The 18377-nt window shown below is 44.6% G+C and overlaps 1 protein-coding gene across 6 annotated transcripts in view; it reads left to right on the top strand.

Moving 5' to 3' along the window:
* Positions 1–18377, top strand: part of CRTAC1 (cartilage acidic protein 1) — a 1069217-nt gene that overhangs the window by 759268 nt on the left and 291572 nt on the right. For all 6 annotated transcript variants that reach the window (XM_082267474.1, XM_082267475.1, XM_082267473.1 and 3 more), the window contains exon 6: positions 3651–3785. In XM_082267474.1, the coding sequence (XP_082123600.1) occupies positions 3651–3785 (135 nt within the window). The remainder of the gene's footprint in view (positions 1–3650; positions 3786–18377) is intronic.

Here is an 18377-nt window from a genome sequence, read left to right as displayed (position 1 = left end):
CGTTCTATCTCAGCAGGGAGCGATCGTGGGTGCCCGGTCGCAATCTGTGTCGCCGGTCCCGGGAATCGGCATCCCCGCTGCCTAGTGGACAACCTTTTGCATTACACAGCCCCCCACACACACCTCTGGACCCCTTTACATTACACAGCCACCCCCCCCCCCCCACATCTCTGGATCTCTTTTGCATTACACAGCCCAGCCGCCCCCACCCCAGAATTGTACAGAGTGCAAGGCTCAGGAATGTGTTACGTACAGAGTGCAATGTTCAGAAGTGCGTAGTACAGAGTGCAAGGTTCAGGAATGTGTTACGTACAGAGTGCAATGTTCAGAAGTACGTTGTACAGAGAGTGCAAGGTTCCGGAATGCATTGTACAGAGTGCAAGGTTCAGGAGTGCGTTGTACAGGGTGCAAGGTTCAGGAGTGCGTTGTACAGAGTGCAAGGTTCAGAAGTGCGTTGTACAGAGTACAAGGTTCCGGAATGCATTGTACAGAGTGCAAGGTTCAGGAGTGCGTTGTACAGAGTGCAAGGTTCAGGAGTGCGTTGTACAGAGTGCAAGGTTCAGGAGTGCATTGTACAGAGTGCAAGGTTCAGGAGTGCGTTGTACAGAGTGCAAGGTTCAGGAGTGCGTTGTACAGGGTGCAAGGTTCAGGAGTGCGTTGTACAGAGTGCAAGGTTCAGGAGTGCGTTGTACAGGGTGCAAGGTTCAGGAGTGCGTTGTACACTCTGCAAGGTTCAGGAATTAGTTAAACTGCAAAGACACCAATTAGTTAAACATTGCACACTTATCTTAAAATCTTGATTATCAGCATACAGGATCTGAAGGAAGAATGGCAGCATCAGATGGAACATAAATGAGTGCAGCCTAGCAGGATATCCAGCACAGCCAGTGATTGGTGGGCAAGCTGGGGGTGGCCACAATGAGAGCTGTCAAATTTTCACACTTATGTCAGGGATGGGCGGGGCCAATATGTGGTGCTCCGCCCCTTTGTACCGTGCATAGACAAACAGTCGGCACCGGCGGCGTGTATAGATTGCTGGCCGGGGAGGATGGTGGCAGGGGGCGGGACCAATTGTAACTAATGTATGTGCACCCACAGTAGCGTATAATTCAGGTTTATTATTATACACCGCTGTGGGTGCACATACAGTAGTTACAATTGGTCCCGCCCCTTGCCACCTTCCTCCCCTCCAATCCGGTCTTTGCTGGGCTCTTTGATCAGCAGCACTGGCAGGTTTATCGGGACTCCCGGTGGGATAGAAGATCCCAGTAGACATGCGCAGAACAGAAAATTTTGTTTTTTTTTCTTTTTTGAATTTTGATAGATTCGTTATGTTACTAATTTTGTTTTGTTATGGAATTAGTTTAGTTTGGTTTCGGAATTAATTATTTTTAGTTTAGTTTTCCTTAAATTTCATTTAGTTTTCATTAAAATTCCTTTCATTTATTCATTTTCTAACGAATTCCAACTTTTCAGAACAGTTAGAATTTGGAACGGCCGAAAAACGACACGGCAACTACCCGGAATCAGAGAAATGTTAAAACAAAATGGCGTAGGGTCCCCCCACTCACATGGGCGGGGAGGGCGGAATCTGGTGGCCCTCTTGGTAAACATGGAGACAAGGTGCTTCGGGGCAGAGCTTGCTCGCCTCCCCCCCCCCCCCCATGTCCTGACCTGCATAGTTTCTAGTGAAGCCACAGAAGGCGGCGGCGCTACTTGTAAAAGCAATTAAGAGGCTAGTTCGTTGCTAGAATTGCTGTACAAGTGAGCTGACCGTCGGCTCTAAATAAATGGTATTGGGATCATCCTGGTATAACCACTTGAAGTCTTGAAGACGTATGGGTATAGTAGTAAGTCTATAGAGACGTATGGTTATAGTAGTAAGTCTATAGAGTCGTATGGGTATAGTAGTAAGTCTATAGAGACGTATGGTTATAGTAGTAAGTCTATAGAGAGGTATGGGTATAGTAGTAAGTCTATAGAGACGTATGGTTATAGTAGTAAGTCTATAGAGATGTATGGGTATAGTAGTAAGTCTATAGAGACGTATGGGTATAGTAGTAAGTCTATAGAGATGTATGGTTATAGTAGTAAGTCTATAGAGACGTATGGTTATAGTAGTAAGTCTATAGAGACGTATGGTTATAGTAGTAAGTCCATAGAGATGTATGGGTATAGTAGTAAGTCTATAGAGACGTATGGGTATAGTGGTAAGTCTATAGAGACGTATGACTATAATAGTAAGTCTATGTTGACGTATGGGTATAGTAGTAAGTCTATAGAGACGTATGGTTATAGTAGTAAGTCTATAGAGATGTATGGGTATAGTAGTAAGTCTATAGAGACGTATGGGTATAGTAGTAAGTCTATAGAGATATATGGGTATAGTAGTAAGTCTATAGAGACGTATGGGTATAGTAGTAAGTCTATGGAGACGTATGGGTATAGTAGTAAGTCTATAGAGACGTATGGGTATAGTAGTAAGTCTATAGAGACGTATGGGTATAGTAGTAAGTCTATAGAGATGTATGGGTATAGTAGTAAGTCTATAGAGACGTATGGGTATAGTAGTAAGTCTATAGAGATATATGGGTATAGTAGTAAGTCTATAGAGACGTATGGGTATAGTAGTAAGTCCATGGAGACGTATGGGTATAGTAGTAAGTCTATAGAGACGTATGGTTATAATAGTAAGTCTATGTTGACGTATGGGTATAGTAGTAAGTCTATACAGACGTATGGGTATAGTAGTAAGTCTATAGAGACGTATGGGTATAGTAGTAAGTCTATAGAGACGTATGGGTATAGTAGTAAGTCTATAGAGACGTATGGTTATAATAGTAAGTCTATGTTGACGTATGGGTATAGTAGTAAGTCTATGTTGACGTATGGGTATAGTAGTAAGTCTATAGAGACGTATGGGTATAGTAGTAAGTCTATAGAGACGTATGGTTATAATAGTAAGTCTATGTTGACGTATGGGTATAGTAGTAAGTCTATGGAGACGTATGGGTATAGTAGTAAGTCTATAGAGACGTATGGGTATAGTAGTAAGTCTATAGAGACATATGGTTATAATAGTAAGTCTATGTTGACGTATGGGTATAGTAGTAAGTCTATGTTGACGTATGGGTATAGTAGTAAGTCTATAGAGATGTATGGGTATAGTAGTAAGTCTATAGAGACGTATGGTTATAGTAGTAAATGGTAATGCTGCCGGAAGCATATACTGTACATAGATAGAAAAAATAAGATATTGTTAAAAACAAACCATTTTTGTTGTAAAGGGTGGACCTAATTGTCCCATAAAATTTAGAAAAGTAAATACAACACATCATAAAATCTAGAATGTGATTTTACATGCGTTACAGTATACAAAGACAGTAGCATGTGTGATCAACGCGTTTCACGGATACATCTGCTTCATCAGGATCTTGAATGCCCCGTGTATGCTTCTTATGCTAAATGTGTATTTTTATTCTCTATGTCTTCAGCATGCCATGTGTACTGTGGAAATTATTGGAAATTATTTCATTGTACATTTCCACATTGACAGACATTGCACTCGTACCATCTGCTCCATTCCTCTCATGTTGGGTAATGATTTCCCTTGTTTCCTGCTCATTAGTCTCTCCGTTGATTTTCTCTAGGTGGACGCGGAGTCACAGTCGGCCCGATCCTGAGCTCGGCCGCGTCTGACATTTTCTGTGACAATGAGAACGGGCCCAACTTCCTCTTCCAGAACAAAGGCGACGGCACCTTCGTAGACATGGCGGCCAGTACTGGTAAGGAGATTCCGTGTTTGTCTTTCTCTTCCATTTCCAGAGCCGCTTCATTTCCGTATTCCCAACAGATCCCACGCTGGTTTATATGTTATTTTTATTCGATGGGTCTGTGATGGGAATTTACACGTAGAGGTTAATTAATAGTCACATTGGAATTGCAGCACGCACATTGGAATCTCAGCATGAGAAGTATTTAACTCATTCCAGAGCTCACTCATGAATGCTCTCATGAATACGACACATTAATATTCCGCAAGAAGAAAAACATCTGATAAGATGACTCTGTTTAATTAAGAAAATATAACATAAAAAAGCATAAATTCTCCAAAATGTAACAGTAGAAATATCTTTTTCATCAATACCTTTTCTTATAGTTGCTAATCAGATTGGATACTTAATAGTCATATGCATATTAAGGAAAGCATGAAATGCTCTAGAATTTCCTGCTAGAGGGTTGCTCTGACTTGGACAGGTGCCAAGTCCTGCTGGAAAATGAAATCAGCATCTCCATAAAAGCCGGTCAGCAGAAGGAAGCATGAAGTGCTCTAGAATTTCCTGCTAGAGGGCTGCACTGACTTTGGACTTGATAAAACACAGTGGACCAACACCAGCAGATGACATGGCTCCCCAAATCATCACTGACTGTGGAAGCTTCACACTGAACATCATGAAACTTGGATTCTGTGCCTCTCCACTCCTCCTCCAGACTCTGGGAACTTAATTTCCAAATAAAATGAAAATTTTTCCACAGTCAGTGATAATTTGGGGAGCCATGTCATCTGCTGGTGTTGGTCCACTGTGTTTTATCAAGTCCAAAGTCAGCGCAGCCCCTCTAGCTGGAAATTCTAGAGCACTTCATGCTTCCCTCTGCTGACCAGCTTCACGGAGATGCTGATTTAGTTTTCCAGCAGGACTTGGCACCGTCCACACTGCCAAAACTACCAATAAACATGATCATGGTATCACTGTACTTGATTGCCCAGCAAAGTCACCTGACCTAAACCCCATAGAGAATCTGTGGGGTATTGTCAACAGGAGAGACACCAGACCCAAAAATGCAGATGAGTTGAAGGCCGCTATCAAAGCATCCTGGGCTTCCATAACACCTAAGCAGTGCCCCAGGCTGATCACCTCCATGCCACGCCGCATTGATGCAGTAATTCATGCAAAATTAAAAGTTTTGAATGCATTCTATACTGTACATGGACAAGCGGTTACGCAAGTCAGTAAAAAAAAAAAAAAAGCAGACTTAAAATATTTTCACTACAGGATTAATAACAAAGCAGCACAAGGTTGAATCAACAATGGTAGCAACACCTTCAGACCCCTTTCACACAAAAAGTCCAATCCGTCCTATCAAAATTCCCCCCCCAGAAATGTAATTTCCTGCTCGTGTGATTGGTTTACTAAATTTCCCAGAAGCCTGCCCTAAGATACAAGTCACATTATAGGAATCCTTTGCAATAGTAATTTCAGTTTTGGTGAGATATTCCTCAGGGGGTAAATACTTCTAATGGGATGCAGACCCTGTACCTTTCGTCACCAGGTGATTGTAATGCACCAGACACTCCCACTCAGAATGTCAGAATGGGTATGCACACAGCTATATTCCTTCACAGAAGAAACAGGTTGGATTCTGCTAAAACAAATTAAAATCCCTGAAATGTACAAAGATCACTCAGAGGGGAGGATTGTGCCCCCCCCCCTCCCCCACTGTGCTGCTAAAGCCCTATAAATTCCTTTACTAGGAGGTATCTTCCCAAAATTGGTCACTTTTATAGGTCTAGACACACCCATCTAGGACAGTGCTGGAGGTTTGCAGAGGGCTCCCACAGGCCACATCATGCAGGTCAAGGAAGGTAGCTTACATTGCCTGATGCACAGCGACTTTGTTAATTGCCTAAGGCTGACAGTATCTCAGGTTTTTTTTTTCATTTCAAATAATTAAAAACAATGACTGCAATCAATTTAAAACTTCATTCATTTATAAAATTGGGTTCCATCCTTATCAGATATCATAAATTAATAGCATTCCCAGGTATTTGCAGGCCTAAACAGAGGCACTGAAAACCCATGCAGCATCATAAACTCTGCTGATAATAGCTGCTTGCACATGTTCACGTATTCTTTTTTACTGAAAGAGTCAGAAGGAGGAGGAGCCACCAATCACGCATCCATGTGAAATGTAAGGGGCACCGGTGAGTGGGCAGATGTTGGGGCCAGAATTTACCAGTCCTGCCCTAGCTTCTTCTTGGATAGAGAACCCACTCCCATGCCTGTCCTGGATAGGGCACCTGTCACCATCAGAGTGCACTCTATATCTGATATCCCCATCAAAGTGCCCCCTTACATTAAATGTCCCCATCAGAATGTCCCCACATCTAATATTGCCATCAGAGTGTCCCCTACATCTAATATCCCCATAAAAGTGCCTCCTTACGTCAAACACCCCCATTAAAGTGTCCCTTACATCTAAAACCCCCCATTAAAGTGCCTCCTTACATCAAATGTCCCCATCAGAGTGCCCACTCACATCAAATGTTACTATCAGAGTTCCCCTTAAAGACCTAATGTCCCCATAAGAGTACCCTTTTACATCAAATGTCCCCAGCAGAGTGCCCCCTACACCTAATATCCCCATCAGAGTCTCGCCTTATACCAAAAGTCCCCATCAGTGTCCCCTTACATTAAATGTCCCAGTTAAACTGAATGATTGGCCCCTTACATCAAATGTCCACATCAATGTGCCCCCTACACCTAATATGCCCGTCAGAATCCCATCTAATACTAAGTGTCCCCATCACAGTGTCCCCTTACACTGAATGACCCCATTAGAGTGCCCCCTTACAACAAATGTCCACATCAGAGTGCCCTCTACACCTAATATCCCCATCAGAGTCTCCCCTTATACCAAATGTCCCCATCAGAGTGCCTCTTACATCAAATGTCCCCATCAGAGTGCCCCCCACATCTAATATCCCCATAAAAGTGCCCCTTTACATCAATTGTCCCCATCATGGTGCTTGATTACATTTATTGTCCCCATCAGTGTCTCCTACATCTAAAATCCCCATTATAATAAATGTCCCCATCATAAAAAGTGCCCCTCTTACACTAAATGTTCCTATCAGAGTGCCTCTTTACATCAATGTGTTCCCATCAGAGTGCCCCCCTACCTAATATTCCCATCAGAGTCTCCTCCTATACCAAATTCCCCCATCAGAGTTCCCCTTACATCATAAGTCCCCATCAGAGTGCCCCCACATCTAATATCCCCATCAGAGTCTCCCCTTATACTAAATGTCCCCATCAAAGTACCCCTTTATATAGACTGTCCCCATCACAGTGCCTGATTACATTGACTGTCCCCATCAGTGCCTCCTACATCTAAAATTCCCATCAAAATCTCCCTTACATCAAATGTCCCCATGAGAGTGCCCTGTTACACCAAATGTTCCCATCAGAGTGCCCCTTTACATTAAATTTCCCCATCAAATTGCCCCCTACACCTAATATCCCCATCAGAGTATCCCCTTATACCAAATGTTCCCATCAGAGTGCCCCCCCCCCCATCTAATATTCCCTTGAGAGTGTCCCTTTACATCAACTGTCCCTATTACAGAGCCTAATTACATCAACTGTCCCCATCAGTGTCTCCTACATCTAAAATCCCCATCAAAATCCTCCTTACATCAAATGGCCCCATCAGAGTGTCCCCTACATCTAATATCCCCATCAAACTGCCCCTACATCTAATATGCCCATCAAACTGCCCCTACATCTAATATCCCCATCAAAATGCCCCTACATCTAATATCCCCATCAAAATGCCCCTACATCTAATATCCCCATCAAACTGCCCCTACATCTAATATCCCCATCAAACTGCCCCTACATCTAATATCCCCATCAAACTGCCCCTACATCTAATATCCCCATCAAACTGCTCCTATGTCTAATATCCCCATCAAACTGCTCCTACATCTAATATCCCCATCAAACTGCCCCTACATCTAATATCCCCATCAAACTGCCCCTACATCTAATATCCCCATCAAACTGCTCCTACATCTAATATCCCCATCAAAATGCCCCTACATCTAATATCCCCATCAAACTGCTCCTACGTCTAATATCCCCATCAAAGTAATACATGTCCCCATCAGAGTGCCTCCTACATCTAATATCCCCATTAAAGTGCCCCCTTGCATCAGATGTCCCCATCAGAGTGTCCCCAGACCCCTTCATCTAATATCCCCATCAAAGTGTCCCCTTGCATCAGATGTCCCAATGAAAGTGTCCCCTTACTTCAACTGTCCCCTTTAGAGTGCCCCCCCCATATCTAATATCCCCATCAGAGTGCCTCTTAAATCAAATGTCCCCATCAAAGTGCCCTCTTAAATCAAATGTCCCCATCAAAATGCCCTCTTAAATCAAATGTCCTCATCAGAGTGCCCCCTACAGCCAATATTCAGCCCATTGGTCTTGTGTTTGACATGTGTGCTCTATACAGTGATACTACTCAACATAGTTGTCTCCATCACAAGCATTTCCAACCCTCAAATCCTCTTTGAAAGAATACAGGTGTGAACTATTGTACCCATTTCTTCACAGCCACTTTCACCTCATCTGTATCATCAAATTGTTGCCCCTGATTGACTGTCCTTCATTGCAATGAACAAGTGGAAGTCGGAGGATGTTAAATCTGGGCTGTATGGTAGATGGGGGACCACTGACCAGCCAAATTTTCAGATCGCCTGATTTGTTGCCACATTCATGTATGGTTGTACATTTTCATGGTAAATGTAGATCTTTTTCAGATTCCTGTTCGGTCTTTTCTAATGACTTTTCTAAGCATCCTAAGGGTCTCAAGGTACCATTCACTGGTCACGGTACGGCCACATTCCAGAAAATCAAGGAGAATGATGCCCTTGTCATCCCAAAAAAAACAGTCACCATGACTTTCTATGGTGATTGCAGGCTCTTAAACTTCTTAGGCTTTGGGGAAGAGGTGTGATTGTATTCCATGGACTGATTCTTTGTCTCCGGATGATATAGATCCATCCCCTGTCACCAGATCAGCAAAAAACATGTCTTCATTGGCTTTAAACGCTGGAAGGAGATCCCATCAAACTTCCACCCTTCTCTCCTTCACATCTGGTGTCAACTGCTGAGGTGCAAACTTTGCACACAATTTCCAATACCCTCTTCTGTTTGGCATTGTGACCACAGTCCAGTTGTGTGGCAAGCCCACGAATAGTGACTCACCTGTCCATGTTAATCAGTTCATCCACTAGCTGATGACTCTTGTCAGTGGCCGCTGTCGATGATCTACCACTGCGTGTTTTGTCTTCATTTCTGGTTTCCCCTTCTTTAAATTTCATCATCCATCTGTGTGCATTGCTCTTATCAATGGTGTCACCTCTGTAAATATTCAGTAGCCTTTTGTTGAAGTCGAACAGCCTGCACCCCTTCGTCACTAACTCAAGGACGGCACGTTGCTTCTGCTTGGAATCCATTTTTTATTAAGGGACCTAGAAATGACACAGCATTCTCAGAGTTTCAGGTTGAGAAGCTCCAGTGTGTGTATTGTGAGTGGGGCAAGATGAGTTCTATGGGTTCTATTAGGGGATTTAAACATGGATGGGGAATATAGGATGCCCACTTGATCAGTGTAGCAAAGTCTTTAGGGATAACTATATACATCCAGTATATACATTCTCTGCCTCCTGCACAAACTTGCTTGCAGATCTACTTCTTCTCCTCCAGCACAACTCTTGCTTGTGGAACTTCAACACCCAGGCAATTTTGAAGCAAATGCCTTTTACGGACCGGGACCGCTGGCCCCTTTGGTGTAGAAAAGTTCTAGTATTCGGCTGTCTGTGGCTACTGCTCCCAGTACAACATCCTCAGGCACTGCCAGCCCGCCTGGCTGCAGCTGCCCCTTAATCCTGCCCATTCCACCACAGTCCTCCTGACTGACTTTGTATCTATCCCAGACTGCTCTCACCCAGTCCTCTCAGTCCAATCGACTCTGTGTCACCCACCAGCCCACCTGGCTGTCTTCCTCCCTGGAGATTTGCCCAGCAGTGTCCCTCCTGCTGTCCTCCCCTTGCTCCCGTGCCTCCTGGTCAGGATCTCTCCATGTGTCACCCACCAGCCCACCTGGCTGTATTCCTCCCTGGAGATTTGCCCAGCAGTGTCCCTCCTGCTGTCCTCCCCTTGCTCCCGTGCCTCCTGGTCAGGATCTCTCCATGTGTCACCCACCAGCCCACCTGGCTGTCTTCCTCCCGGGAGATTTGCCCAGCAGTGTCCCTCCTGCTGTCCTCCCCTTGCTCCCGTGCCTCCTGGTCAGGATCTCTCCATGTGTCATGAGAAGGGTCTCTTCTGCACCCAAGTCCAGGCCTGAGTTGACCCCCCCCCCATCATGGGGGTTACTTTCAAAGGCCTCCGACAACCTCTGGGGATATCTGCCAGCCCTGAACCTATTCTATCTGGAGAAGAGACAATTGAGGGGGGATATGATATCAATGTACAAATACTGTACTGGTGACCCGAGCATAAGGAACAAACTATTCAGAGAAAGGAGATACAATAAGACACGTGGCCACTCACTAAAACTAGAGGAAAGGCGGTTTAACTTTAAAGTGCGTAAGGGGTTCTTCACTGTAAGAGCGGTAAGGATGTGGAATTCTCTTCCACAAGCAGTGGTATCAGCAGGGAGCATTGATAGTTTCAAAAAACTATTAGATGGACACCTTAAAGACCACAACATACAGGGGTATACAATGTACGGTTAAAAGCGGACACACACACACATCATAGGTTGAACTGGATGGACTGATGTCTTTTTTCAACCTCACTAACTATGTAGCTATGTAACTATGTAACCTACCACTCCATCTCCTGCTTCCATCTGAACTCCACTGCCCCAGCTGGACTGACCCTCAGTACTGTATTTGAGGGGGCCTGCCCCCTGCCAACCCATCTGTTGGGGATTGGTCAGGGCCCTCATGAATACTCCAGGCAGCTTCTCCTCCACTCTACTCCCATTCTACTGGAATCTCCTGCTAGTTTCCAGAAGTAGGGGAAGGTATCAGAGATTCTCCCTGTGAGTTATACCAGCCTACATGAGTCACTCAACCCAGACCCAGAAAAACACACATTATGAAATACTTACCCTAAAAGTAAGCCCCTACAGCACCGCTGGCTCACCGCTCACACGGCGTCCATCTGTACCCGATCTTCCTTCAGGGTCCATGTCCTCTGGCCATCTGAATTGCCAGAGCTGCGATAATGTCACTCCCCTGCATGCACGTGGGAGCCACCGTTTATGGCACAGGGCTCTGAAAGAACGGCACAGACAGCCGTTCCTTCAGAGCGCATGTGCCAGTGATGTCACTGGGTGCATGCAAAGTAAATATCTCCTAAACGGTGCAAGTTTAGGAGATATTTACAGTACCTATAGGTAAACCTTATCATAGGCCTACCTATAGGTACAATTTACAGAGGAAGCTTTACTTCCTCTTTAAGGCAGTACTGGGACAGGATCCTTTACTGCCCAGGGCAAGGATCCAGAAATGTGCCCCCCTCCTCACTGTTAATACATGCAGTAGAATGGTAGTTCCACCCTGCATCCATTCTTTGCCCACTTGCTTCACTGCGCCAGGGGTTGCTGCCCCTCCTGCCCAACCCTAGTCCTGACCTTGCTTGAAGGTTCCAAAGTGACTGAGGTGGGACGGAACCTTCATTCCTGTGTCCGGGTTTTGCTGGATGCCTGCAGCCTGTGTGAGTGCATTGGTGTGCAGGGATGGTATAAGCCAGGTCTGAAGAGAGCCCAGGGCAGTTGCTGACATTTGAATGCACAGCCGTTGTGTGAAGATAGTAATATGCTCCAGCCACGATGGGTGACTTTCTCGGGAGACAAGATAGCATGTTGGAGGGACTTCTTGCCCATAGGACTGGGAAGGCCAGGGCAGCTATGCAGGTCCAGAGAGACTGGGGAAAGCTGAGGTGACTAGCAAGTCCAGGGGGTTAGAGGGAGTCTGATGCATGGTTTTGGTACATGGTGATTGTACTTAACTGATTTTTTTCCTATTGGTCGGCTCAGACAGGCTGAGAACAGACTTTAAATGCAGATAATTGATCGATAATATGCTGATCACTTATCCCGATACACAAAATCCCCAAACTTTTATATCGAACTTCATCTTGAAGATAGAGAAGAAAAAGAAAAGAAACATTATAATATTAGTTCAGAACATGGACACACAACATACAGTCGTGCTGAAAAATGTGGCCTCCCCTGGCAGAAATGGTGAATTTTTGACACTGATATTGAAAATTTGACTGATCATGCCAAAAAACTGTCTTATATTTAGTGATCATTTGAAACCATTTATGATCGCATAGAGGTTTGGCTCCTTTTTAAATCATAATGATAAAAGAAATCCCCCAAATGTCCCTGATGAGAAGTTTCTATCCCTTGGAATGTTTGGCCTTGATACAGACACACAAGGTGACACATAAAGGTTGCAATGGCAAATTAATGGTACATTTCCGAAATCTTTGGCTTTTTAAATTAAAGTCTGTGTATAAATAGTCGATGAGTTTGTTAGCTCTCACGTTGGTGCACTGAGCAGGCTAGATACTGAGCCATGGGGAGTAGAAAGGAACTATCAAAACACCTGCATAACAAGGTAATGGAACTTTATAAAGATGGAAAAGGATATTAAAAGATATCCAAAGCCTTGAATATGCAAGTCAGTACTGTTCAATCACTAATTAAGTAGTGAAAAATTTGGGGATTTCTTGATACCAAGCCAAGGTCAGGTAAATCAAGAAAGATTGCAACCACAACTGCCAGAGGAATTGTTTGGGATACAAAGAAAAACCCCTCAGGTAACCTCAGGAGAAACACAGGCTGCTCTTGAAAAATACGGTGTGGCTGTTTTTAAGGAGTATAATACTTGAACAAAACTGAGCTGCGTGGTCAAGTTGTCAGAAAGAAACCTTTATTTAGCCAATGCCACAAAAAAGCCTGATTACAATATGCCTGACAACATCGTGACATGCCTCACAGCTTCTGGTGCACTATAATCTGGAGTGACAAACCCAAAACAGAGATTTATGGTCAAAAACATAAGTGTTATGTTTTGAGAGGGGTCAAAAAGGGCTATAGCAACAAGAATACCATCACCACTGTGAAGCAAGAAAGCTGCACATGGGACTTTCTTGGACTTTGATCCTAAAGAGAAGGCCAAGTTGACCCTCCGGTGGTTACAGCAGAAAAAAGTGAATGTTCTGGAGTGGCCATCAGAGTCTCTTGATCTTAATATCATCGAGCCACTCTGGGGAGATCTCAAACGTGCGCTTCATGCAAGACGACCAAAGACTTTGCATGTCCTGGAGGCATTTTGCCAAGATTATTGGGCAGCTCTACCATCTGCAAGAAGTTAGCATTCTTCTGCAAGAAAGCTGCTCAAGGGACGCTCTTGGACTTTGATCCTAAACAGAAGGCCAAGGTGACCCTCCGGTGGTTACAGCAGCATAAAGTGAAGGTTCTGGAGTGCCCATCAGAGTCTCTTGACCTTAATATCATCGAGCCGCTCTGGGGAGATCTCAAACGTGCACTTCATGCAAGACGACCAAAGACTTTGCATGTCCTGGATGCATTTTGCCAAGGTGAATGGGCATCTGTACCATCTGCAAGAAGTTAGGGCCTCATAGACAACTATTACAGAAGACTTCTCACTGTCATTGATGCTAAAGGGGGCAATACACAGGATTAAGAACTTTGAACAAGTGGGGCATTTCATTGGTTTAATTGTTGCCATGTTTTGTTTGATGATTATGCCATTCAGTTACAGAATAGGAATCCAATAAGAAATACAAGAAATGGGATTTGCTGCTCACTCATGTTTTCTTTAAAAATTCTACATCCTGTATATTACCAATTGTTCAATGGGAGGCAAACTTTTAAGCACAACTGTATACTGCATATACAGTATACAGTGCCTTGAAAAAGTATTCATACCCCTTGAAATTTTCCTAATTTTGTCACGTTACAACCAAAAACGTAAATGTATTTTATTGGGATTTTATGTGATAGGCCGACACAAAGTGGCACATAATTGAAAAGTGGAAGGAAAATGATAAATGGTTTTCAAATTTTTTTTACAAATAAATATGTGAAAAGTGTGGCATGCATTTGTATTCAGCCCCCTTTACCCCGATACCCCTAACTAAAATCTAGTGGAACCAATTGCCTTCAGAAGTCACCTAATTAGTAAATAGAGTCCACCTGTGTGTAATTTAATTTCAGTATAAATACAGCTGTCCTGTAAAGCCCTCAGAGGTTTGTTAGAGAATCTTAGTAAACAGACAGCATCATGAAGGCCAAGGAACACACCAGACAGGTCAGGAATTAAGTTGTGGAGAAGTTTAAAGCAGGGTTAGGTTATAAAAAAAAATGTCCCAAGCTTTGAACATCTCATGGAGCGCTGTTCAATCCACCATGGGAAAATGGAAAGAGTATGGCACAACTGCAAACCTACCAAGACATGGCCGTCCACCTAAACTGACCGGCCGGGCAAGGAGAGCATTTATCAGAGAAGCAGCCAAGAGGTCCATGGTAACTCTGGAGGAGCTGCAGAGATCCACAGCTCAGGTGGGAGAATCTGTCCACAGGACAACTATTAGTCGTGCGCTCCACAAATCTGCCCTTTATGGAGGAGTGGCAAGAAGAAAGATATTGGTGAAAGAAAGCCATAAGAAGTCCTGTTTGCAGTTTGCGAGAAGTCATGTGGGGGACACATGAAACATGTGGAAGAAGGTGCTCTGGTCAGATGAGACTAAAATTGAACTTTTTGGCCTAAATGCAAAACGCTATATGTAGTGGAAAACTAACGCTACACATCACCCTGAACACACCATCCCCACTGTGAAACATGTTGGTGGCAGCATCAAGTTGTGGGGATGCTTTTCTTCAGCAGGGACAGGGAAGCTGGTCAGAGTTGATGGGAAGATGGATGGTGCCAAATACAGGGCAATCTTAGAAGAAAATATTGTTTGAGTCTGAAACAGACTGGGGCGGAGGTTAACTTTCCAGCAGGATAACGACCCTAAACATACAGCCCAAGGTACAATGGTATGGTTTACATCAAAGCATATTCAGGTGTTAGAATGGCCCAGTCAAAGTCCAGACCTAAGTCCAATTGAGAATCTGTGGCAAGACTTGAAAATTGCTGTTCACAGACGCTCTCCATCCAATCTGACAGAGCTTGAGCTATTTTGCAACGAAGAATGGGCAAAAATGTCACTCTCTAGATGTGCAAAGCTGGTAGAGACATCCCCAAAAATACTTGCAGCTGTAATTGCAGATAAAGGCGGTTCTACAAAGTATTGACTCAGGGGGGTGAATACAAATGCAGCCACACTTTTCACATATTTATTTGTAAAAAATGTTGAAGAAAATTTATCATTTTCCTTCCACTTCACAATTATGTGCATTCATACCTCTTGAAATTTTCCATATTTTGTAATGTTACAACCAAAAACTTAAATGTATTTTATTGGGATTTTAGGTGATAGTCCAGTGATGGTGAACCTTGGCACCCCAGATGTTTTGCAACTACATTTCCAATGATGCTCATGCACTCTGCAGTGTAGGTGAACCTCATGGGAAATGTAGTTCCAAAACATCTGGGGTGCCAAGGTTCGCCATCACTGGACTATCACCTAAAATCCCAATAAAATACATTTAAGTTTTTGGTTGTAACATTACAAAATATGGAAAATTTCAAGAGGTATGAATACTTTTTTAAGGCACTTTACCCTTCCAGAGTTTACTCACAGTGCAGATGTCTGGAGGAAGAGGTTTGAGGCAATTATTTAATAAAAAGCCCTCTTCATCCACAAAACTATACAGATGTTTTTCGGGGTGTTCATGACACAACTGTTGTTGGTTGTCGGGAATAGGTTGAATTGGATTATCACTGTGGCGGGATTTATTTCTATCACCTATGTGCCAGAGATAGGGAAATAATGAGCTTCATTGAGATAGAAGACCTTCTGCTCTCGTAGTGTGGCCTCCTGATCCTCATCACTGTCCCCTGCTGGGCCTTTCTGCTGATACTTTGTACTTCTTGTAATACTCAGCACGCGGCAGAGCTGATGTTAGCAGTATAAGGAGGGGGACGCGGGTTCTCCTGGGGCTCGGACCCCTGAGCTGTGTCTTGGGTCAGACTAACATTTCATGTTAACAAGGAGATCAAATAGAATAAATTTAGCCTAAAGCCCAACTCCAGTCTCACCTGTAACCCTCATTTCCAGCTGTGCCCCCGATCCAACAACGTAGTGCTCAAATGTCTGTTCCTCATTCTTCCCCTCCATGTCCCTCTGAATTTCTGTATATCTCAGTGGCACTTATTTTATTGAAGAATTGGAGGTCTGGATATTTGAAACATAGTTACATTGTTCTTGTTTGGATCAATTATGTATATCCACTTCCAGGGGCTGACTGGCAACTTTCGGCCCAGGGGGTAAGTACAAACCAGAGGCCCATGGTGCAGAGACCCAGCCCCCCTCCCACTCTCCCATTGAAGAATTGGAGGTCTGGATATTTGAAACATAGTTACATTGTTCTTGTTTGGATCAATTATCCACTTTCAGGGGCTGACCGGCAACTTTCGGCCCAGGGGGTAAGTACAAACCAGAGGCCCATGGTGCAGAGACCCAGCCCCCCTCTCACTCTCCCATTGAAGAATTGGAGGTCTGGATATTTGAAACATAGTTACATTGTTCTTGTTTGGATCAATTATCCACTTTCAGGGGCTGACCGGCAACTTTCGGCCCAGGGGGTAAGTACAAACCAGAGGCCCATGGTGCAGAGACCCAGCCCCCCTCTCACTCTCCCATTGAAGAATTGGAAGTCTGGATATTTGAAACATAGTTACATTGTTCTTGTTTGGATCAATTATGTATATCCACTTCCAGGGGCTGACTGGCAACTTTCGTCCCAGGGGCCAAGTACAAACCAGAGGCCCATGGTGCAGCAACTCAGCCCCCCTCCCATTCTCCCATTGAAGAATTGGAGGTCTGGATATTTCAAACATAGTTACATTGTTCTTGTTTGGATCAATTATGTATATCCATTTCCAGGGGCTGACTGGCAACTTTCAGCCCAGGGGGCAATACAAACCAGAGGCCCATGGTGCAGCGACTCGGCCCCCCTCCCATTCTTCCACTTCCCGGCCTCCTCCTGACCCCCATTCCAGGTACTCTCTACTCACCAGCCAAATCCGGGTTCCCGACCTGGCCAGCAGGGGCTGATTGGGGGGAGCTGGGAAAGCACGGTCGAGGCTGTTTCCAGGGGAGTTTCCAGTCTGGCATGGAACCGGCCTTTGCTCAGGCACAGTTTGCACCATCCAAGCTTGGGGGGCTACAGTCTGTCCTTCTCTTCATCCCACACTCAGTGGTGTCAGCGGTGGATACTTTTTACTTCCCTTCACCAGGAATCCTTTAAGCATGTGTGTGGCAGAAGCGATCCAGCCTTTTTATGTGGCATCAGAGCGGCCCAGGGGTCAATGGGGCCCCCCTGGCACAGTCCTCCCCTGTCCACTTCAGCTCCGGAAGATCTTACCCCCTTCGTGGCCAGGCCATTTTTTGCTATCCGCCACTGTGCTACTTTGACTGGTAATCAGTACCGGGACAGGTTCATCGAGTGCCCAGGGCAAGGAGGGTAAACTGCGCCCCCTCCCCCATTGTTAATGCATTACCGTACAATGGGTTTACTGACCTGTGTCCATTCTCTGCCCCCTTCCTCCAGCTGTGCCCAGCTTCCCCTCCTGCCCACCCCTTGTCCCAGCCCTGCTGATAGGGGGGGACCACCAGTCCTCCTGTAGGGGGCCTGGGCACACAGGGGGGCCACAAAAGCACGGGGAACAGGTGCAGTCGGGCAGAGGGGCAAATACAGAAGGAAGCCCTGTGCGGCTCTCTGCAGCAGCTGAAAGCCAGTTACTCCCCCTCCTGCCAGCTTTCACCTGCTGCGGGGAGAGACACAGACACAGGGCATCGTTCCTGTAATTCCTTCTCCGACACCGATCCCCTTCTGTGTTCTGCCTGCTTCTGACCCCCCCCCCCCTCCTTTTACTGTGCTACCCCCCTCTTGCAGCGCTGCAGGCTTCCCTTTCCTGAAAAAAAAGAACTAATTAAAAAAAAAAAAAAGAATAATTACACATTAACCACTTAAGCCCCGAAAGATTTTACCCCCTTCCTGACCAGGGGGTATTTTGCGATTCGGCACTGCGTGATTTTAACTGACAATTGCACGGTCATGCGACGCTGTACCTAAATGAACTTGACGTCCTTTTTTTCCCACAAACAGAGCTTTCTTTTGGTGGTATTTGATCACCTGTGCGATTTTTTGATCATGCGCTATAAACAAAAAAAAGAGCTACAATTTTGCAAAAATAACAATATTTTTCACATTTTTTTTATATGAAATTCCCCCCCAAAAAAATGTAAAAATCAAAATTTTTTAAAATTTTTGGCCGATTTGTTTTCTGCTACCTATATTTGGTTAAAAAAAAT

The sequence above is a fragment of the Pelophylax lessonae genome, assembly GCF_965119305.1.
Source record: "Pelophylax lessonae genome assembly, chromosome: 9".
NCBI lineage: Eukaryota > Metazoa > Chordata > Amphibia > Anura > Ranidae > Pelophylax > Pelophylax lessonae.
The sequence above is the reverse complement of the archived record's forward strand: the minus strand, read 5'-3'. Positions and strand labels throughout refer to the sequence as shown.